The sequence below is a fragment of the Lissotriton vulgaris genome, chromosome 6 (genome assembly GCF_964263255.1).
Source record: "Lissotriton vulgaris chromosome 6, aLisVul1.2, whole genome shotgun sequence".
Lineage (NCBI taxonomy): Eukaryota > Metazoa > Chordata > Amphibia > Caudata > Salamandridae > Lissotriton > Lissotriton vulgaris.
In genome coordinates, this window is record NC_141694.1 from 1,705,443,989 (window position 1) to 1,705,468,114 (window position 24,126).

Here is a 24,126-nt window from a genome sequence, read left to right on the forward strand (position 1 = left end):
CATGCACACACGTGTAGCCGCCTCTGCTCCAGTGCCTGCGGACTGCCCTTCTGCTCGGGAGGGCTCATCTTGCTGAGAGCTCCGGCACTTCTTGGAGGCGCATCTTCATACGAGCGCTGGCCACCACCAACTCCACACCCCGGCTTCTGGTTTTGTTCCACTGTGCACCAAGGAATTCCACACCTAGGTCCAACGAATACAACTTTGATTTTTTGGCAAAGGGACTCTTTCTTAAGGCATATTCGCGATTTTATTCGTGGTGTAAGCTGAACTTTTTTCCTCCTCCGATATAATAAATCACATTTTTGATATATATATTTTTTTTTTTACTGAGTTTGGATATTGTTCAATGGAGTCGTCACGCTGCCTCGCAAGTTTTTTATTTCTCTCTTAATTATTGTGTCATCACGTGCGCGCTCGTACCTGTGTGGGATTTATTGTTCTTTTCCTGAGTGTGCCTGCTTTTCGTGTGCGTCGAGAAGCATGCAGAGCTGCCTGCTGCTGGTGTGCCTGTCCCTGGACGTGGCCACGGTGGCGCTGAGCCTGTCTACCTGCAGCACCCTGGACATGGACCAGTTCCTGAAGAAGCGCATCGAAGCCATCCGCGGCCAGATTCTGAGCAAGCTGCGGCTCAGCAGCCCCCCGGAGGAGTACACGCAGCCCGAGGAGGTGCCCCGGGATGTGATTGCCATCTACAACAGCACCCGGGACCTGCTGCAAGAGAAGGCCCAGCAGAGGGCGGCCTGCGAGAGGGAGCGCACCGAAGACGACTACTACGCCAAGGAGGTGTACAAGATTGACATGATGCCGCCCTACTCGCCTGAAAGTAAGTGGCAGCCCGTGCGTCCCGGCGGGCACCTGTCTCAAAACATGCTGTGCGCCCCCACGCCCAGTGACAGCATGCCTCGCTAGTCCAGGGGAGACCTGTCTCTTAAGTCCCCTCTGGACCCCGTACCCAGGGGTTCGAACAGTCACAGTGCCCAGGCGCGCAGCTTCCTTTGGTGCTGCAGCAGGTGCAGTGACACCGAGACACAGAGGTCTGAGGGGCCCACAAACACTGATTATTGATGTATTTCATAGTTCAAACAGTGGTCAGGGGAAGGGAGGGGGATTTGTTTTTGTACACTACGACGCATGGCACGCTGGCTACGCCAGAGTCTGTGCCTGGGTGCACCCATTTTACGGTGCCACGTGGGGTGTGTATGTGTGTGGAGGGTGGGGGTGCTTCCCTGAGTCCCGTGTGTAGAAAATCATGGTATGTCACAGGACACCTATCTCAAAGTGAGCATGTTCTCTTTATTTCCCCACTACAGGGTTCAACTATTTCAAAGTACCACTCGCATCTCATACCAAGGGGCAGCATTCTCTCTTCTTCACCAATAATGGTGCACAGTCCCGCAACCACCACCACGGGACGCACCTGTATCCGAGCGACTCATGCCAAACACCCCCTCTCATTCCAAAAGGACACGACAGCTATCTTAGAGTGAGCCTGCATCCCGCACCGAGACACCGCATCCACCTCACCTGCACACGTCTCCATCCCAGACCCCGTATGCACCTCACCTGCACACGTCTGCATCGCAGACCCCTTACGCACCTCACCTGCACACGTCTGCATCCCAGACCCAGTCACCGTATGCACCTCACCTGCACACTTCCCGAAGCACACCTCATACCCTATATCCAGTCCAACAGTGCAGCATGCTCCCTGCACGGTGGTTTTCAGATGCCACATTGTGTTTCCGGCAGCGGGCCCTACGCCAGGCGCGCGCATCTCAAGTGCCACTTGCGCTTCATTCCAAGAAGCCGCATGTCCCGCCCCCTCCCTCCGGGACACCACTCTTAAACGCCCCTTGCTGTGCACGCCTCGGGACAGCACAACACCTCCAACAGGCTTCCTCTCCGGCCGAGGCGCCGGCCTTTCAAGTCCTCTGCACTACGACCCGTTGAGCCGCGCGCCTCTTCTACCTTTTTAATGTGCCACCTGCTTTCCATAAGTGGCAGGAGCACGCCACCTCCTCTACGGCCGGTGATGTGTTAGGTTGTCAGCACTGACGCGTTCCTCTCTGTATCATTGCGCCTTCTGCGCTTTCCTCCTCTCGGCTCCGCGTCAAGCGCCCCCCGAGTTCCACACACAGTGTCAGGACCCCCCCCCCCCCCCCATCCACCATAGAGTTGGCGGCAGCATCGCTTCCCCTGGTAGTTCTTTCTTGCCTCGGCCACGGGTGCACTGGTTTGAAAGTGGCATGTGCACCCCAACCCTTGGCTCACCTTGACCCTGCACCCCGTGGGCACAAAATTGGGAGCGCTCCGGGCTCATCTTACGTAGGATTCATGCCACACAATATCGGAGCGCCGGTTCAAAGTGCCCTCTGCATCCCTAACCAGGTAGCAGCTTTCCCGTATGCGCACGGCGCACCACACAGGAAGTGTCCCGTGCGCTTCCTGCCCAGAGATACCCATACGTACCCTGGGTTTTCATGCCACACAGTCCGGAAGCGCTGTTTCAAAGACTCCTCTGCCCCCGAATCCTAGAAGCAGCATTACCCTACGCGTCCTGCGCACAAGACAGGACGTGCCCCGTGCGCGCCCTGCCCAGAGATGCGCCCCGTGCGCTCCCTGCCCAGAGATGCGCATACGCACCCCGGGGTTCAATGCCACATAGTCCGGAAGCGTTGGTTTACAGACCCCTGTGCACCCCACACCTACAAGAAACATTCCCCTACGCGCCCTGCGCACCTTGCAGGAAGCGCCCCATGCGCTCCCTTTGCAGACAATGATACGCATACGTACCCCTATGTTTCATGGCACACAATACGGGAGTGCTGGTTCAAAGTGCCCGCTGCATCCCACACCTAGGAACAGCATGCCCTCTACACTCCCGGGCACCACACCACTTACTGAAAGCGCTCCGTGCCCACACGCCCCTATTAGCAGAGATTGGCCTGCCTCTGGGATTCATCCCATACGACAACCCTGGTGCGCTGGTTTCAATGTCCCATCTGCATCTCAAGCCTACGAGCAAGAGGCTCCCTACACTCCCGGGGCACCATACCACCATACTGGAATTGCTCAGTCAGTGCCAATCTCCCCACCCCTCCGATATGCGCAGATATAGGCATACCCCGAGAAGTCATGCTACACAACCCGGGCGGCGCTGGTTTTAATGAGCCCTTTGCATCCCACACCTAGGAACAGCATGCCCCCTACACTCCCAGGGTACCACACCACCATACCGAAAGAGCACCCATGCCCCCTTAGCACCCTACCGCATGCGCAGAAACACGCATACCCCTGGGATTCATGTCACACAACAGAAGTACGCTGGCTTCAATGTGCCCTCTGCAGCCCAAATCTACGAGTAAGGTGCCCCCTAGACTCCAGGGGTATCATACCACCATACTGAAAACGCCCCGCAGGTTCGAAGTGTCCTCTGCATCCTACACCTAGGAACAGCATACCTGCTACATTCCAGGGGCACCATACCACCATACTGGAAGCGCCCCTGCCCAGAGAACGCATACCCCTCGGATTCATGCCACACAACCCGGATGCGCTGATTTCAATGCCCCCCCCTGAATGCCAAACCTACGAGTAAGATTCCCCCCCTGGAGTCCAGGGGCCTCATGCGCTCCCTGCCCGACACCACACTGCCCAGCGATGCGCATACATACCCCAGGGATTCATGCCACACAGCGCGGGTGCGCTGGTTTCAAAGTACCCTCTGCAGCCCAAACCGAGAAGCTGCATTCCACCCAGCCCCGGGGGAACTGGTCCTGAGGTGCTCTGTGCATCTCCGGGCCGGTGGCCCTCAACCCCCCAAGTGCAGGCCGCATACACCGCTGTCACGTCCACTTTCTACAGTCAGGGGTTACACACTTGTCTTTCTCCTAGTGCCCAGGACTTCACCCACGTACCCTATCCAGACAGTCCTGCTCATGCCCCTCCCCCCCTCATTTATTAAGGGCCGATGTTTTCGTTTCCGATGCCGACGCTCTTATTATTAAAATCGATTGTGCTGTTTTAGGCAGTTCCAGAATTCCGGCGCTGCAACTAAAGCGCCTCTTATTGTAGGCTGTCGCGCAGCGCTACTTCCATTGCAAAAAAATGTCGCCTGCACTTCACGTGCAGCATGAGCCCATGTGCAGTAATGCAAATGCAAGTGTTGAAAATACCAATGGACGTCAGTGACCAACTCCAAGCTCCAACTGGAACCGACTGGAGGTTGCTGCATCGTAGAATATTTTTTTCTTCTAAATAGGACATATGGCATCAACTGGATACACGGGCACCACTTGTAATAGACCATCTGTGGTCTCCGCCAGGGCTTCCCCTTCTCACGAGGACCTCGCAAGAGTTTAATTAATAACTCTCCGCACTCTCGCGCACAGTGACTGATCAGCCCCGCCCCCTCTCGATACTCCTTAGCTTTTCACCAACCTCCTCCCCCCCCCCCCCTGTTTAATTTCGGTCATTACTTTTAAGTGCCCCAGCGGCGGAAGTCCACTCCGTTGCTACGCGAACTGAATTCCTATAGAATGATTATTGTTTGTATTTTGTTATTGGAAGGGAAGCGTCGGGCTCCAGAGCTGGCTCGAGCTCACTCAAAGTGTTTGTTTTCACATGGATTGCACCGAGAGTTTCCTCAGGCGGTGACTGAGGCCCAGAGCGCGGGGGCGGGAGAGGGGGCTGACGGGAGCGCGCCGCGGGGGCAGTCCGGGGCTGACGGGAGCGCGCTGCTGGGGCAGTCCGGGTCTGATCCTCAGCTGCCCCGTGCTGTGTGGCTGTGGGAGGTGCGGGGCGAGTGTCGGGGCAGTCTGGGGCTTCTGCTCTGCTGCCCCTTGCGGATGCACAGGCTGCGGAGTCAGGGTTGACGGGAGCGCGCCGCAGAGGCAGTCCGAGTCTGCTCCTCTGCTGCCCCCTGGTGGGAGGTGCTGGGGCTGGAGGGAAAGCGTTTCTTTTCTGATGCTCCTGCCAGAAGGGGATGGGGCGAGAGTGAGGGAAGCTTCTCTGTTTCTCCCTTCAGTATAGAGAGGGACGGAGTGGAGTGAGAATAGAGGGTGGGAGGGAGGGGGGGGGGGGGTCAGAGCTTTAGGAAAAGCGCCTAGGGTTCCTCTCCTCTTGCTTCACGTGCAGGGGCGAGACTGAGGGCGGGAGGGAAGTCACCACTGGGGCTGCTCTGTTGCTCACCCCTGTCAGGAGGGGGAGGGAGTACCGGAAAGTGGGCGCAGGAGGGACGAGCCTCTGGGGGTTCCTCCCACCCTTGGCGAGGACGAGAGTGAGTGCTTGAGGGAAAGCGCCTCTGAGACTACTCTGCCTCTCTCCCCTGTCAGGTGCTAGGCGCCTCTGGGGCTGCTCTCATGCGGCCTAATGTGCGGGGAGAAGAGTGAGCGCAGGAGGGAACTCCCCCCCCCCCCTCCCGATGTACCGCTGTTGCACCCTGCCTGGAGATGGGTGGGACGAGAGTGGGGGCTGGAGGGAGGGAAAGCGCCTCCGGGATTCCTCTTCTGCTGCCCACTGCCTGGAGAGGGGTCGAGCTTGAGGGACGCAGGGAAGTCCTTTCCGTGCACCCTTTCCTGATGCACCCAGCCAGGAGGGGGTTGGGGCGAGAGTAAGGGTTGGACGGAAAGCGCCTCGAGGGCTTCAGTCCTCGCTTGATATCTCCTGCCAGAGTAGGGCCCTGCCTTGCACCCAGGCCAGCAGCAGCCGGCTCTCTCCAAGGGAGTGACACTTAATATCAGTGTGTCTGGAGCTCGGTTTACAGCGCTAAAACAAACAGTCCCTGCTTGTTTCACATAAAAGATTGGAAAGAATCAGTTCATTTTCCATCCTGTTCCCCAAAAAATGTTGCAAATTGCCTTCGAAAAATGACCAGTATTTTGTTGTTTTACCATTTTAGATGTCCCTACAATACCCCACCCCATCCCTACTTTGTACAGCGCCCTTCAGCTCGTGCAAAGAAAGGACGGGCCCCATATAGAATAAATACCGTTGTGGGCAGGTCATAAAGTCCTGAAAAAAGTGGGCGGTCTAACTAACTGCGTTGGACAGTTTGCAAGTGACATCCCTGCGCGTGACATCATAGAAAGTGACATCACGGGAAGGGACACCTATTGAAAGAATACACATTAAAAGGGCATTTAAATGACAATTCGTTTACATACTCATGCAGCTCACATTCTTACAGCGCGTGCTCTATTAAACGAGGAATGAGCAAAGTCAAAGGCTTGCTTCCAAATCGTAGTGTCTTTTAAATGCTTGTTAAGTGATAACTAGCTGTGTGCCTTTGTTTTTCCCTCCTCTGTCACCTAAATGGGAGGCTGTCGGTAGGTATCAGGCAAGATTGCACTCCCACAAAAGGTGAGCTGATGGCCTTTAAGTCTGCCCTCTGTCCTGGGCCCAGCTCCCACCGCCTACATGTTGTTGCTCAGTGGGAAAGCAGTCAACAGTGCAGGCCCTGCTGAATGTGTCTTGGGTACAAGTTCATCTTACTTCCCTGGGGCCCAACTTCGTACCAGGTGGTACGGCGTCTACCCTGTAAAAATAGTGGGTAGACGCCGTCTCCCTGCGTGTCCCCCTGGTGTGCCCTGCTTGTGAGCCTACTTAAAGGCGCCGCCCCCTCACCCACCAACACGTTGCTTGTTCTCTTTGGACCCGAGCGCCCTTATTTATTATTTAGTTTCGGTTTCACCTACAGCATGCATGCAGGAACAAGAACATATAATAAAAGGACAGCAGAAAGGGCAGTGCTCTGAAAGACGTGCTCACGTTTGTTGACATTATTACACGTTTAGGTGTTTCAGAAGCAGATGGTTCTTGGTCAGCTTTTGAAACAAACCACTGATGGGTTGTGTCGTTTTCCCTGGGAATGTTGTAACACACACTTTGTGTGGCTGCTCACAATGACCGAGAGGTGGATTTAATGTTAAAGGGGGCGGTTCTAGAGGTGAGCTGAGCCAAAACATTAACAGGGAGGGTTGGGGCCGAGCCAAAGGGGTGGCTTGGCTCTCAGAGTACATGCACGAGCCGAGCCATGGACATGCTTGCCATATAAATCGGGCCACAAACATCTATATCTGGCCTGGCTTCGTATTATAAATGGCGCAACATTATAGTCTATTAAATCAACCACAAAAGGTTTTTATTTTATAGTGCAAATCCTGAGCTCACATATTTGAAAGTGCTCTCTTTTGTGATAATGAATAAAAAAAAGCTCGCTGACAAAAAATATTCGTCCACGATCACACAATTTGGTCAAGCCGGGAAGCCGGGATTGATCTCAGGTTTTCTAGTGTCCGATTATGCGTTTCAGCCACTAGATGGCTATCTCATCCTTCTGTTTCACTTAAAAGGATAAGACTTTATTTGCATGCTTAGCACATGACATTACACCTTGAGTGGCAGGCAGAAGCCACATGAAAGCTCGCGTGGCCCAGGAGAAGCTCGAGCTGAGCCAGAGCCAGGATTCACAAAAGCAACATGAGGAGGTAGAGCCTTTTCTGTCTTAGCTCCCAGACTATGGAACTCGCTTCCTCCTGATCTTGTAGGGCAACCCTCACTTGTGCTTTTCCGTAAGGCTTTGAAGACCTGTTTTTTTAGTGAGGCATACCTGTAATGGTGCACTGTGGAATTACTATCTTTATGACCTGTTTGGCGCCTTGATGCCCTTGGGCTAAGTAGAGCGGCATAAGTCTCCTTTCATTCATTCATTCAGGTTGGCTCCAGCCTTCCGGAGTTTGCCCACCCTTAGGAAATTCAGATGGAAAGTACTGGAGTTGTTCAGACACATTTCATAGCCAGTGCTTGAAATAGAAATGTACGAGTTCAGGTACTCCCTCTCATGGTGTACCTGTTTTCTATTGGTAGTGTCCAAATAAAAGTATTGCAATCCATCTGAGACGTGCCTGCACTCTTCCTTTCAAATGAAAGAAGAACAAGGACTCAGTACTTGAAAGTACCTGCCCACAGTGTTGGCCAGCATGGCTTGCAAGTGGCGGTGTGGGCACGGGCGAGGGGAGGTCACAGGGGTTGGGGTTCGTACAAAGGTGCGCATAATACATTTTTTTAAAGTACCTTCCTGCTGGGTCCCACGTTTCTGCTCCTGCTCTCCTCAAGGAACAGGAAGCACAGCCAGGACCCACTGACCAATCACAATGCTGCAATGCAGCGTTGTGATATGTAGGCACCCAGGCTCTCCTGATTGGTGTTGTGATAGGTAGGCACCCAGGCTCTCCTGACCAATCACAATGCTGCAATGGTCCTGGTTCGACACTCAACCAGGGAATGGGGGCCTGGGCATGTTCTCCATGCAGGCTGTAATGCAGCCTGTATGGATAAAGGGGAAAGTGCGCATGACTGGTTTGGGCGGCCCCAGAGGGCCAACCAAACAGTCATTGCAATCTTAGGAGTGTGCAAACAACTCCTCCCCTGCTCCAAGAGCAGAGCAGCCCGCCCGCACGCAAAGCAGCACAAACATAAAATTATAATAACTGAAAGTTATTCTCTTTTTATGTATCTACTTCTCTTCTCGCACTGCTTGAAAGCAGTCGGGCGACGCTCCTCCAGCATAGCGGAGGAGCCCCTCTGGTCTGCCCATTGAAGCACTGGGCCTAGATAATAATAGCAGGTAGAGTCAGGGTCGGCCCTGAATCGTGGTGACCGGGACAGCGCCCTAGGTTGAAAGAAAATGTGGTATTTGTTGTGGGGGTCGTTGCAGTGTGATGGCAGGAGGTGTGAGGAAGATGGGAGAAGGGCAGGGGCTGATGGCAGGAGGTGTGAGGAAGATGGGAGAAGGGCAGGGGGCTGATGGCAGGAGGTGTGAGGAAGATGGGAGAAGGGCAGGGGGCTGGTGGCAGGAGGTGTGAGGAAGATGGGAGAAGGGCAGGGGGCTGATGGCAGGAGGTGTGAGGAAGATGGGAGAAGGGCAGGGGGCTGATGGCAGGAGGGATTGGTGTCGTTACAACGCAGGCTATTACAACGCCTGCTGTTACAACGCGGTTTTTACATCGCATACCACTACAACGCATAGTGCTTTTAAGCGCTGGATAGTGATTTATTTAATTTACTATTCTAACTCCAGTCCCCGTGGATAGTAGGGAAGGTGTTGGATAGTAAATTAAATATATTCCCTATCCTAGAGCGCCCCCCAGCGCAATGCGTTGTAATGGTTTGCGTTGTAATGGTTGCGTTGTAATGGTAGTGCGTTGTAATAAATGCGTTGTAAGTGATGTTTCCCGGCAGGAGGTGTGAGGAAGATGGGAGAAGGGCAGGGGGCTGATGGCAGGAGGTGTGAGGAAGATGGGAGAAGGGCAGGGGGCTGATGGCAGGAGGTGTGAGGAAGATGGGAGAAGGGCAGGGGGCTGGTGGCAGGAGGTGTGAGGAAGATGGGAGAAGGGCAGGGGGCTGATGGCAGGAGGTGTGAGGAAGATGGGAGAAGGGCAGGGGGCTGATGGCAGGAGGTGTGAGGAAGATGGGAGAAGGGCAGGGGGCTGATGGCAGGAGGTGTGAGGAAGATGGGGGAAGGGCAGGGGGCTGATGGCAGGAGGTGTGAGGAAGATGGGAGAAGGGCAGGGGGCTGGTTGAGTGCCAACAATTGCGTGAAGGTACTTTAAAGGACACGAAGTGGAAAGGACTGCATGACATTAAGTCAGGCAGTTCCCTACTGCGCCCCTCGGAATATTGGCGCCCGTGCCTCGGCCCAGCTCGCCCAAGCAGGGCCCTGGGTGGAGTGGTACTGAGGCCCAGGGCTTCAAGGGACAACTGCAGGTATGTTTGTATCTAGGTGGTGGGTAGGGGTATTATTTTGGCTTGCTTTAGGGCCTATTAGGCCTTTGATATAGCCCTAGCCAAACAGGTTTTCAATCTTAGCACACTGCAGCGCTATAATTGTTTTTGGTATTGTTATGTGCATGGAAGTCATAACAAAAACTATTACTGTCTCTCAGACACTTGTCAGCTACTCTGTTTCAGTAAATCTGCCCCTGGTGCACACGCCTTCTCTGTAAGCTCTTGAAGACAACCTGCCCATTTGAGCTCGACAGTTTCTAATTGTGTCTTTTGTTGTTATTTCTGTTGCCGCTGCGTCGGGTTTTAACACGTCGCTGCTGCTTGCTGCGTCTTGCCAGTCCTGGTGCCAGGAGTCTTTATCTTCTTCCCTGGTGGCAGCCGCAGGAGCCGAGGGGGCGCCTTGCAGGGAGCGCGCGTGCATCCCTCGACTGGGGTCTCGCGCTGAATAAGGCCCCATTGCGCATGCGCAGTGGACAGTCGCTGTTATTTACTTTTGTATTTTTCAAAGCCGAGACTGAACACATAGGGAGGCACGCTGTCACAAGTTCGAATGCAGAATTAGTTAGTACCCTCAGAACCAAGGAATGTATTTATTATAGAGGCCACAGTGTGTAAAAGTTGTCAATTACCATTAAAGCCCTACTGTCCGTCTAGTATTCTAATGAGCGCTGTCCAACAGGACATTCTATGGCCCTCATTCCATGCAACATTGTAGTCCTACTTCTATGTTTGCAAAATACCTCGGTTTTGTTTTCCACTACATTTTCAGTAATTTTTCCATTAAAGAAAGCCATCATTCATGTATTTTTGTTGAATGCTTCTAGTAAATATCTTGCTCTCTCTGAGTGAGAAGCACTTCCTACTACAGAGGTGAAAAGGCAAAACCTAGCAAAATAAACAAATGGGTGTGTTTTGGTGGTTATGATTGTGAAATAATCTTCTGCGCGGTCTGTGGTTTGGCCTTCAGTAATGTCAGGAAAGATGTTTTGCAGCAATTCCGCCACAGCCACACTATAAACCAATAAAGCGCACTGGACTTTCCTTATGCTCCTCAAGGTAAAGGGGCTACGCAGTACTGTGTGATAAAAATTGCACAGCGAACACGTAAATGACACTGCAACATTAGTGTATGAGTACACCGCTGCAAATGGCAGGTACTGGCAGGCTCATTGTATGTTGCAGATGTTGCACATTTTGTTTCCACGAATTCGAATAACATTACTTCTTGTTTTACTAGAGAAGGGTCCTGGCACTTCCCACCAAAACTGTGTTGCATTGCATATGGGAGTACCAGAACTTACTGGTGAGAAGACCCCTTTAAATGGGCCATTGCTAGCTAGCACTTATCACACTGGCTGCAGTGCCGGGGCCAGGCTAGAAAACAGAATCAGCCCAGGCAAAAATGTTCAAATCAACCTTATACTGAAAAAGATTGCAAATAAAATGGGTCCATGGTTGAATCGTGGCAGTCCAGCGTGCTCTGCATGTAGGCCTCAAGCTTGTAACTCATTAGTTCAATGCCAGAATGGCCCGTCCAGCTTTTTCATTATGTTTAATATTAAGAACTAGATTATGAGTTCTTTTGAACAAGACTCCAGTACTTTTCAGTGGGGATGTTTGACATTTCCCACTATTATTGAAATACATTTAATGCAACATTTTTTGGCTTTTCACAATGAGCCCTCAGGACCTTCCAGGAACCAGAACTAGCATTGTTCAACACTGCTACCAGCTTTCTCACAAATCAACCTCAGTAGTGCTCAGCCAGTCCGTGGTATGTTCAGTGGAACTGTGCTGATTCATCACCATAAGAAACTGGATTATTGGTTGAAGCGGGTGACAACACACTTCAACTAATAATAATCACAATCCTTGTCTGGGTGAATCACACATGTCAATGAATAAACCGTGCTTAACCTTCTGGTAGCTTGGCACAAAATCAATCAGGCTTTTCTAAGAGGCAATGTGTATTTATGCAGCACTCAAACAATAATAAAGCAAAACCACAATATAAGAATAATACCAGCTGAATGAAAAAAATACACTATTTCAAAGATAAAATGACACAAAAAACATAAAAAATCCAATCAGTAGAAGCAGAGCTATGAGTTTTTACAAGTTACAGTGATAATAGTACCAAAAGGCATGAGACAAAAACAGAGTATATAGACACGCTAAACCAGTGCCAAGTCAAATGTTCAGGCTGAGAGCAATAGAGGGCGGGTCAGGTACGACCAGGTTCAGCCTCTGTGAGCGGTACCTTCTGTCCTTGGTGAGGGGTCTGTGTGGTGCTGTGATATGATTTTGTGTCGCTCTGAGTCGGGTCCGTTTAAACCACTGATGAGGAGCTGCACAGTAATGCAATGCAAGGTCCTGCGTTGTTTTGCATTGGATCAAGTGAAGCCACCAATCATGAGCTGTTCTGTGGTGTGATACGAGGCCCTGCATTGTTCAGCATTACATTGTGTCCAGTACGGTGAAGCTGTCCATCAGAAGCTATTTGGTGCTGTGATGCAAGCCACTGTGTCATTCTGTGCTGCTTTGCGTCGGCTAAAGTGAAGGCACCGATCAGGAGCTGCATGGTGCTGCGATATGAGATTCTGCGTCGTTCTGTGCTGCTCTGTAAATGTAAATGTACAGCAATTTATATAGCGCAAATCACCAACCGGTTTCTAAGCGCTTGCTTAGGGAACCCGTCCTGGTATTCCCCTGTGAGATAACCCCGGCAGGGTATCCGCAAGGTGAAAGCCAGGCATCCCGCCGGGAGGGGCCGTTGTGGAGATTAAGCAAGCTATTGCCCAGAGTCGCAGAGTGTGAACCCGTGAATCGAGTAGGCACCGGAGCGAGAATTGTCGAGTTCATGGACATTTTAGGACTCAAGACCCCGCCGAGTCGGGAATTGAACCCTGGTCCCGGGCTGATTTCTGCTTCCAGGTCTGCCTCCTCTAACCAATGAGCCACACTTCTCCTTAGGGTGACCAGACGTCCCGGTTTTCCCCGGACGGTCCCCGTTTTTGGAGAAGTGTCCCCGTGTCCCGACACTTTTCTCCAAATGAGTCAAATGTCCCCGTTTTCGAAAGGTGTCAGAGTTAAACACACAAATGTCCCGGTTTTTCATTGTTCATTGCGTGTGATGAGCGCTGTAGCAGGAAGGGAAATCCTTTGAAGAAAGACGTTTTCTCTCGGGATTTCCCTTCTTTGTCCACGCAGCGCCACCTACACTTTTGCTGACTTCCAAGAGGTGCCCACACAGACGTGTTGCAAGGATGTTAATCAGGCCTCATGTGCACAGTAGAGGAGGGGGAAATAGACAAATGTCTAGTCAAACCTGTAAATACACTGCTCAGCCATTTTCCGTTTTTAGGAGAAAATAGTAAGATTTAATTTACTGGAACGAGTAGGTGTTGCATTTTTTTGGAATATAGTCTTTCAAACAGCAGGCCGCTACTGAGTACACTAATATTCTCATTTAAAACGTATACTTGCTCAGCTTAGTTGACCATTTTGTTAGGGATGTTCGTTGAGTTATTCTGCAGCCCCACAAATGACTTTCATCTGGTCGAATTGAATAAAGTGATGATTTGCAGTGCTTCAAAAAAAAATGTTGCTAACTGGTGCTCCTTATAAAGTTTTGTGCATCTTCGTTTGGACATTTACCAAAATCGTATTTCACGAATTCAACCTAAACATGGTTACCACCTGAGGAATTTATCTGCACATTAATATAATGCATGAGGGATTCACCGGTGGGGATACTCTTTAGCTGAGGCATACACCTGTATGGAGAACACCCTGCAAGTTCATGAGTGCACCTTCTGTGACACCGAGACAAACTGGCTTTCTTTCTTACATATCCTGTATACCGGACAACCATGAATTCCCTATGTGACATGCAGTGTAAACCTCTTGAATTAATGTTCTCGAGTAGCCTACATTGTGAACTGAGGCACAGAAAAGGAAATTAAGTTACATTTGTCAGCGCTAGTCTTCTGCTTCCAAAGTATGCGGCGAGGAATTAGATTGCATCTTGTATGATTTCCATCACGCTTATTTTCAAACGCTGTGCTTGCTTACATCCTGTCTTTTTCTTGAAAAGTACGTAAGAGCAAGTCATGCGTAGTATCCCACAATCCGGTCAAGTGAGGACAGCCAGGATAACAACACAGGTCTTCTTAATCCTACAGGTGAAATATCCAGTAAACCCCATCACCTGAGGTGCATTTGTGAGAACTACGCTGATACCCCCACCTCAGGCTGCAACACACCACATACACACACCAGCGAAAGAGCACAGGCAGTGATAGGGCAAAATCCTGTCTTGTAGAGAGCAGGTATAATGCACGCAGCACCAATGCAAGCGTCACACACACGCACACTTGCCTGGCAACATGTGCTGTGGCAGTGCACGTTTCTCTTATACAGTACAGGCTCAGCACAGACAGTGGCACTGTAAGCTTCCTTCACAGATGTATGTACACCCAGGGTCCTGCTCAAGCAGCCTGTGACAGTGAGTTTCCTTCACAACCTACTGGTTCTGCATAGCTAGTGCCCACTCGGTCTCTGGAGGGACCTGTCATTGTAGTCCCTTTTCTATGTCTATGACAGCTGTCAAATAGTCCTACTTTTATGTCGATGGTTACTGCAAACCGTAGTCTTATGTCTATGACCTGTCCCCGTTTTTTTGTTTTGAGAATCTGGTCACCCTACCACAGGATCCAATGCTCTGCATTGGATCCTGTGAAGCCTTGAGTTGAGCAGGGAGAAGTACACCCTGACTCCAGCCAGGAGTCTGGGACATTGAGGACAGTGCTTGGGGATGAGTACTCACTCCCACAGAGGCCAGCAATGGGGTTCAGGTCATGTCCAGTTGGGTCTAGTCAACCTGGAAAGCAGACGAGGCCTTTGAAAGCTTGCAGTGTCCCTGTAGCTTGAACAGGTCTGCCAACTGACCCTTGGAATCACTTCTGGGGTCATGGGTTCAAGGTAAGGCGTTCCAGTCTTCCTTCTTCAGACAGCATGGCAGTCCTTCTGATTCTTCTCAGGTCCAGGAGTGTTCTCAATTCAGGTTCTGAGGGTGCAATTTATATACCCAGTGTTAGCCTGTGGGTGGGGGACACGCATTTGTGTAACCCTAAAATTGTTCTGGTCAGTTCTTCACTTTCCCTTGGTTTTGGGTCCAGTCTGTCTAGTGAAACAAAGTGCAGGAAGGCCCACATGCGATCTCTATGTGCCAGTGACAGGGTATGCATCGTCTGAGGTCAGGAAGCAATCAGAACAGGGGCACAATGCCCCCCAACTGTCCTGTCAGAAAGACTCTCACCTCCCCACAACCAGATCCTTTGTCAACCGTCTGGTAGGAATACACTGCACACCATAAAAGAGCCACTAACAGTCATGTGACCCTGGACTGTGGCAGAAAGGCACATTTAGTTTAGGCAGGAAAATGCCAACTCTCTGAAAGTGGCATTTTCAAAATAGTAATTTAAAATCAGACTTTACAATGAAAAAGGATTTTCATTTACACAATTAAAACGAGTGGTGGAAGATTTGTTCTAGCTGCTCCCATACTGAATGTATCACTTATAATAGGTAATAAGTTAAATCAATGTTACTTCATTGAATGCGGGCCTTGCCACAGTGCAAAATGACGTGTTTTTTTTAAGTGCCAGGACATGTAAAACATGAGTACACATGTTCTACTTTTTAAATATCATGCACCCTGCCCTGTGAGCCTTTAGGGCCTGCCGTAGGTGTGAACTATACATATTTAAAATAATGTTTAGGGCTGGCAAAAGGATGATTTTTTCCAGGTCGAACGTCAGTTTTAAAACTGCACAAACAAGCTGCAATGACAGGCTTAATGCAGAGCTGCTTTAGAAGGTGGCACATTGAGGGCTGCAGCTCACTCGTGGAATTTAAGGTACAGGCCCTGGGATCATGCAGTACCAAAGGCTAGGGACTTACAAGCCAATTGAATGTACCAATCAGGTGTATGTCAATGTTGCCATGTTGGGAGGGTATAGCACAAGTACTTAACCGTAGCTGGCAAAAGTAAAGTGAGCAACCTAATCCTAATAGTTACAAATATTGGCTTAGCAAAGGAGGAGAAAGGCAAAAATCTGGGGGATTACCACACAAAAGATGGTTATTTCCAAAAACCTCGCTCCCCCTCCCTTCTGGATGCTTCCTTCAAAGGGTTAAAATCAAGAGACCCAAGGAAAAGTTGGGAGCTGCAGGGGCGTAACAAAGGCCCACGCATCCCCCGCAGTGCGGGGGGGGGGGGCCTCAAGCTCAAGGGGGCCCACTCAGCACTGCACTTCAGCCTGAGAGCTCCTAATAGAGTCCGGAGAGGGCCCATCCACGTACCTGGCAGGGGGGCCCCCTCAATTATCGTTACGCCACTGGGGAGCTGGAAGGATTTTAAAAGACCCACTGGACCCCCACCATATTTGTCAGTGTGTAGGTCCTTTAAGAGACTTGAGATTCCTCTGCCTCTCAGTACTTTTGTCTGTTTGGGCTCCATTGAACTCTATTTACTTAATATGTTAAAAAGGATTCAGGTCTGTCATCAACATTAGGTGCCATTTATCCATTTTCGTTTGCACCCCCACTTACACTGTTGGCCTTTCTCCAGTTTCCTTCCCTTTCATTCACTTTGTGATGTTCCTTCCATATCTTCTCTACTAACACTCACTCCCTCCACTCATCTATTCATAACTGCTATCTCTCATTCATCCCATTGGCTGGTAGATCAGGGTCTTGCATAAGCTTGATGGACCCACCACACAAAATCTACAGACCCTCTTTGTTGAGCCCTAAGCTGCCAATCTTCCCTTGATATCATACTCTCTAGAATTTAACTATGGTAATGTGTGTTCTATATAGATGCGTCTCCTGGCCAGAAGTAAAGCTTCGTGAACCTACAAGTGATCCCATACTTCAAAAAATTATGATTGTACTGACAATGCTTTTGGTCTAATTCACTAATGTTTTTTCTTGGCATAAGGCAGATAAAGGATAGCTTTAAGGCAAGAAACCTCCTGTTGATTTTCTAAGGGTGTTTTCATGGCTTAAGACAGTCTTTAAAGTTTTTTAAGTGAGATTAATCAGTTTTAAAACTGCTATAAGAGTATTGTAAGTTATGATCAACCCTTTGTTAATCAGTACAGCCTTTCCTTTGACTGTATAAGCCAGAATTTATTTTGAGTAAGTTAAGTCACATATGTTTAATATATGATTGTGCATCTACTGTTTATCATTCTGACGTGCCCATGCCCCTGCCTGGTGCTGCACACCTATAAACATAAATACACATGTACTCCAGGAGGTCTAGATTTGGCGCTGGAGATGTCTCGCGCATGTGGAGTTGATGCACGCTCTGCAAATCTATGTGGATCTGTTCATGTCAGGCTTCAAAACAACTGCTTTATCCTTCTAAGCTACTGACATGGATAACTGGGCTGTTGCACCTGCTTCAGAGATCACTCTTTAATCTGAGGGTCACAGGTTCAAACCCCTGCAAGTTGTCTTAACCTTTTATCATTTCAAGGACTGCTAAATAAAGTACTGCTACCCTGATTGGCCTTGGCATCTGCTATCTGGGACTGGAGACAAGTGAGGTTACATGACATTTCATACAAACCTTTGGGGGTTGATTTACTAACTTTGAAGGAAACATGTCGCAGAAACCAAAGTTGCTGCCCTACGTTGTGCAAGGGGGAGAAAGCAGCGCTGAGACATATTTACTAAACATGGCTTGCTACTGCTCTATTCCCCTGGGCTGCTGTGCAAGCAGGCTACCTAGCGCCACAAACACACTTTTGCACCACGGTGAGCGATGTCTAGACTAGGTTTTGTATTAGAACTAGAACTATACCCTTCTATTCCAAAACCCTCTAACCAGACAATTTTTAAAGCGTTTTACACAGTGGATGTGTGGTGCACAGCGCATCGTACATGTATTGTGTGAATTGTTTGGAGAAGTAAATACACTTCTCCTACTTTGTGCATGCCTATAAAAGGCATTCTTTTTTAATACATAAGGCTTTGTGTCAAAAAGCACGGGTTCTTGTGCTTAAACACCAGAAGTAAGACCCATGTAACGCCCCCTGGACGCAAATTGGGTCAAAGTAGCACACAGCGCTACTTGTGCAAAAAAAAAGGCACTCTCCTAGCCGAAAAAAGGTTTCCTGCTGGAAAGTAAATACAATTTCAAGAATGTGTGCAGCTTTGCTTCACTTTGCATGACTTTGGGGAGACGTAAAGTCTTGATAAATCTGCCCCTTGGTCCTTTGATTGAAGTCAGTCTAAGAGCGTATCAAGTACGTGGGGTGAATGGAAGTGCTGTCAGGCAGCTTTTTAATGCAAATAGGTTCATCAACTGATTTTGAGGCGCTATGTGGGAGCAGCTATCATTAATGCCGCTCATTTACACCGACGCGGCTTGAGGCATGAACCAGGCGGCCCATTTTCTTGACAACTGCAGGGAAAGACTCAGCAGGAACACAAAGAAAAGCAGAGGAAGAAGAAGGCAAACGAAAACGTGTTCTAAAATTGTGAGAACGAAAAGGAAAGCCTATTTCTTGGAGAGATCCGAATTGCAAGCTGACTTTGCAGCTGGTTTTTCGTTCTTCGAATTGGCGGTCCAGCACGAGCCTCTTTGATCGTCTCATCCGCAGCTGCAGCCGCCCTTGGCTCGGCTCCCCCTCTAGGGTGTGGTAATGAAGCCTTCTGCTAATGAGCACAGGCAAACATGACATCACCTCTGCTCACCCCCGCGCTGTTTAGAAATGCAAGCGCAATAAACAAATAAAAGTGCCGGCCAGCTGTGCGACACGCACAGAGGCGGAGAAGCAGCCAGCAGAGAGCTGCAGCTCGAAGAATACAAGAAAGCCCGGCTGACCAGGGTGGGAAACTTTCTCTTTAGGCCTGGCGTTATCCAATACATTTTCAGGCACCCCTCTTCGCCTATTGGTCTGTTGTAGTGTCTTCCATCCACCATAGCACAGAGCTTGGGGCACAGGGTCAGCCTACTTCAGCCCTTGGGTGAGTGACAGCTTTCTGCTCTTGCTCAATGCGCAAATATACAAAATAAGTAGTCCTCGTTCGTGCTAGGGGCTACTAGGGCAATGTGGGCTTTTAACTCACAATACACAAACAATGCTTGTTTTACTTAGGTGAGGGATCAGCGGGTCCCCCAACCCTGCTACTGGGCCACTTGTGTGTCTTCATATAACAACCATTCACAAACAATTGAAGCAGTGGTAAAGGCAAAAGATAGGCAGTCGGCGCCAGACCTGTTGGTTTTTGCCAATGCTTGTATCTGTTTTGCTCCTGATTTGTGCTGTTTGCGATTGGCCCTGCCGTGTGTGCCCTTTGTGCACAATCATGCTCAGTTCTTATTTTTTTTTAAAATAAAGTAGGTGAAGAGGCCTAGAATTTTTCTTAGACGTCTCCCACTGGCGCTGTCAATTATCAGGGTTGCCGAGAACCACTTCCACCACTCTAAACTTACTGTCTCTTTATATCAGTGTTTCATGGTTTTTCACCCCTGGTTCCCCTCTTTTCTTATCTATCTCTTCCTCCTTCTGCTCCATTTTCTGCCTTCCTTTCTTGCTATGATGGGGATGTAAGGATGAAAGAGAAGTTCTAGTCCCCATAAATGAATGCCAGTGCCCAAGTGCTGGAACCACTCCCTCAGTTTAAGCACTGACTGAAAACAAAATTAATGAGGAACAGACATTCTTGAATTGGCATGTTTCCATGACTCTCAGCTGTGCCATCATTGCAAGGGCGTTGCTTCCTGGGCACCAGTTGTACACTTTAAGAAAACTATGGGTCTCCATAGACCCCCACCCTCCCTTCACAAGCATTCATCACTTCCCTAAAATGACTCAACACCATTGAACTTCATGGATAATTCCACAAAACATATCTCTTAGGCCTCATCTGGCTGGACGTGTCTGGTAAGTATGCCTCCCCGTGCTGCCATCTGCTATTGGATATGCTGGCCGCGGCTCCAAATCTTTTGAAGACTATGTGCTTCGGAAGAGCGCATTTTTCTAATGAAGAAACAAAATCTTGGCCAATATCAAAGAGAGAAGGGGAGAACTAACAAATGAATAGCAAATCAGTAATCAGGGCAATACTCAGACGCTGCATTTTGATTGGCTCCTGGCAAGGCACAGATTGGCGTAATACCAAAATGCTGTATTTTTGATTGGCTCTCATACAGTCCATATCCAGACTAGGAGGAAGATTCATAGCTGGAAGCTAAGACAGTGCCCATTACTGATCTAACCCACACATCACTTCAATTTGCAGCCACCTCTACGTGGGACATATGCCGGTGTCGTCACTGTGCCAGTGTTTGCCCCAAGGTGATATTTTCGTCGGGCTCTTTTTTGTCCCTCATGCCATATTTTCTTCTTTTGCCATGCTGCACTTCTGTGTTTATTTGGAAGGCGTCAGCTTTATTGTGACTGACTGGGCACTGCTTTTAATGAAGACTTTCTTGGTCTGCATCTTTCCTCCATCCCTCTTTTTATCTGGATAGGCGGTTATCTATCACTATGCCGCAGTTGTATAATACCTGTCAGTGAATACTTAATTCTGTGGAAACAACCGACAAGCTCATGATATCTGCAGGCTTGTGAGGGGGCTGGCCCTTGCAATGCTGCCCTGACCCTAGCGTTCCCATGCTCTGCTGTTCTACTGTGCCTGTTAAGTAATTTGAAGCAGCAAAGAGCTTCTAGGTGGACTTGAGGGGCCATATTATATAAAGTGCCCCAGGGGCACAACTGGCGTTTGTGTTCACATTGCATGTGTCTGGGGCACATTGGTATTACGGAAGGGGCTGTAGACGCTTGTGCAGTACAAAAGGGGGTGGTGATGGACAGAGCATCTGAATCAATCAAACACTCACACCCAGTCAAAAGATCTGGGTTTAATCCATCACCGTTCTTTAGGCCACTCTGCCACCCCAGTTCAGACATGGCTATATGCAAATCAGTCTGACCCTGTGCCTCATGGGAACAGTCCAGCCCGAACGGCCAAGCCATGTCTTCCCTGGACCGGAAACAAGCTTCTGAGGACCGGTTTCTGGCATTCCAGCCGTCTTCAGCCCGGCTTGCTTGAATCCAGTGGCAAAGTGAGCAAGGGACTCAAGTCTGAGCATACACTGCCACACTTATGGCGGCCAAAAAAACGCTTGTGCAGCCCATTCTGTACAACAGATAGCGCTGGTGCTAACAAAGAAAATGCACCGCATTGTATAGTACGGCCCCAGGTGGACTCAAACTCCAAATCATGGCAGATCGCTATTTAGGCGAGCCTCTTTTCTTTCCTTGCACTCTTTTTCTGAACTGGGGTTAGGATAACTGATCCTCCATAGATGCTGAGGGGTTAGAGGGCAGGGAGAATGAAAGTGGCGACCCGAGTGTAATTGGTGACTGCCCCTAGTACCAAGTTTTCTCATTTCTATCTCTATTTACCTATATTTGAAGGCACATGACCCTAATTTCTTTGTCATTTTAAGCATTAACATGACAAAACAATTGCACAGACCCTAGAAAAGCTTCCAACGCCAAAGTATTTCAATAGAAAGTTCATGTTGCACCATTATTTCTTTTTTACTGTCAACTTGAATGCAGAAAGATTAAATTGTGACTGCTGACATAGCGACAAAAACAATACAGTGCAGTTATCCTTCATGTAAAATGTTATCTACAACATGGTCATGGAAAAATACCAAACCAACAAGCATAATATAAATTACACACAACATTACAACTATCTAACTTTTGGTTCCAATTTTCTGAAAAATGCCAGTATGATTACTGTGTAGTTATTAATGGGAGGTATAGTATGCTTATGCCTGTCCTAATCACTCAATCATCATCAATAACTCTCTGAATAGCATAACTTAAATGAAACAGGATTTGAGAATTACATAGATAGATAGATAGATAGATAGATAGATAGATAGATAGATAGATAGATAGATAGATAGATAGATAGATAGATAGATAGATAGATAGATAGATACTAGAAAGAGAAAACAGAGGAAGGTAGAGAGATAAAAGAATGAGTTAGATAGCGAGAAAGAAAGGGAAAGATTATTGAAAAAGTCCAGAGAAGAATGAATCAAATTACTAGTGCATATAACAGATGGTCGGTTTGGCTTACTCGAAGCACGCCTTGCAGTGTTGGGCAGGCTTTGAGAGTCAAATGTATTATTTTTATCACATAGTGAAGTGTTGGTTTACCAGCAAAAAAAAGAGCAGGGCAGAGCTATTTTCTATCTGCCTTGTGCTATGCACACACCTTTGCACCATAGTTCAAATGTGTGCGAGTCTAACACAGGTTTTGTACTGCAAGGGTATGATTCCCATACAAAACACTATGCTTAGACTATCTTTAAAACCTTTCCCACTTTTGTTTGTGTGCTCTGCAGTGTGGTTCACATTTAAATTGCACCTGCCTCAAAGAGGTGTATCTTTTGTGCGCAAAGGACTGTCTACAAACGTCAGTAGATAGGGATTTGCATCAAAAACCAGTAGCGTTTGAGTTTCTCTTAGCCAACTATGATTTCCACTTTTATCAAATGAAAAATACCGGCCATTAGTCGGATGAGATACAAAACAGAACAAAATTGTATGTATTCATTTATAACCAGGGTTCGAGCCGGGGTACCACGCAGGTGGACGGCGTCCCCCCACTTATTTTACCGGGTGGGCGCCGTCCCCCCGGCCAAACAGCTAAACTTCACTCTTTGGCCTCTCTGGGACGAGATTGGAGCTCACATCACGCTGCTCACATGCTGACTTCTCAGATGCAATCGGTGAGCACGGGGAGGCAATGAGCCCAATGGTGCAAGCCACCTTTCGTGACGTCACTTCCTGTCGTGATGTCACTTCCGGTGACAGCGTGCCCCCACTTCTTTTTTTTAGGACTTGTGCCTGTTTATAACATTACTTTTCTGTATTTGTTTACCATTAGTCATGGATCTTAAATGCAGCTCTAGTTCACATTTAAATGTGTTTTCTATGTCCTGTTTGAAGTGTATAAGGATAAGGACTAAAAATACCAGTGTTTGGTGATTTTCCTTATTTTTATACAAGTGGCAACCCTATAGGCAACAGGAAAGTAAATCTCAAAGGAACACTTTGTGCAGGTGTGCACCACCTTTGGGGACCACGCAGGTACGAAGGGTTGATCAGTCTGTCCTTCATTGTTCCCTTGCTTACAGAGTATGTGTCATATACACAGTGTGCACCACCAGAGAGCTCCGGGAGCCTGAAAGGAGGCCTCCATCGCAGCCAGCCTTCCTCGTGCTCTGTAACTTTTTTCCACAGCTCGCGCTCTGCAGGCAGTGGTTATATTGGGACCTAAAAGGGTCCAAGAATAAAACGTTGTCGCAGCATTGTGCTTTTAGAATACACTTTCATACCTCCCGAAAGAGAAGTACGGCTTAAGTGTCGTTGCCAAGTGCACTGCTCGCCACGTTCCACCCTCAGTGCTCTGGACGGACTGGGACGCGGCCATTGCCTCGCGGGGGTCAGAGGTCGCCGGCGGAAGTCATGGGAACCGCTCGCGCGCTCCAGCCTTTTACCACAAAAGTTACGAGCCTTTGGTAAACCCACTCAAGAATCACAAATATGTTCTAATTATACTCTCAGCCCCTCGCCTATCACACTAGATCGCTGATAGCTCTTTGTCGCACATTTTTTACAGCATTCGGAGGGAATATTTTTAGCAATGCGGAGATTCAGCTGCAGAGCCGGGTTACTGTTCCCGCCCCGTGCATATTTTGGCTTAAATATTATCCTTGGCCAATGACGCTGTACAAATATAGTAAATATGAATAGTATTGGCCTAAGGCCAATCTTCTGGGATGAATTTTAGTCAAGTAGGTATTTATGGTATAAAAGTAATACTGTGCCAACATTTAAAAATGGGGTCTTATTATTTCAGAGTGTATTCATTTTAATCGGCTCTCACGCTGTTAGTGTAGAGCTCAAAGCAAAGTTATGCTAAGGTTTACTACTGGTAACTAGAAAAGAGGGAAGACAGACTGTGTGGCTTGCAGGTGTGTTTCTGGTGAAAGTCATAGATTGCCTGACCCACCTGTATGACGGATGGTTAGATTTACAAATTGAATTCTTTATTTTTAAAGGTGCATATCATAAAAGTGTCAAAAAGCCTTGTTGTAAGTTGATCACATTCTGACGTGTTAGCCGCACACCTGTTAGCATAACATAAACCAACCTGGACAGCTGTTGCTTTACAACAAAAAGCCTTATTTAACATTGATCATTGGTACATATTACTTATTTT

General features: G+C 48.6%; 1 protein-coding gene across 1 annotated transcript in view; it reads left to right on the top strand.

Moving 5' to 3' along the window:
• Nucleotides 1-335: 335 nt before the first annotated feature.
• The window catches only part of TGFB2 (transforming growth factor beta 2), a 408,754-nt gene continuing 384,963 nt past the window's right edge, over nt 336-24,126 (top strand). The window contains exon 1 of the mRNA XM_086927910.1: nt 336-826. Coding sequence (XP_086784036.1) covers nt 484-826 — 343 coding nt within the window. The 5' untranslated portion in view covers nt 336-483. The remainder of the gene's footprint in view (nt 827-24,126) is intronic.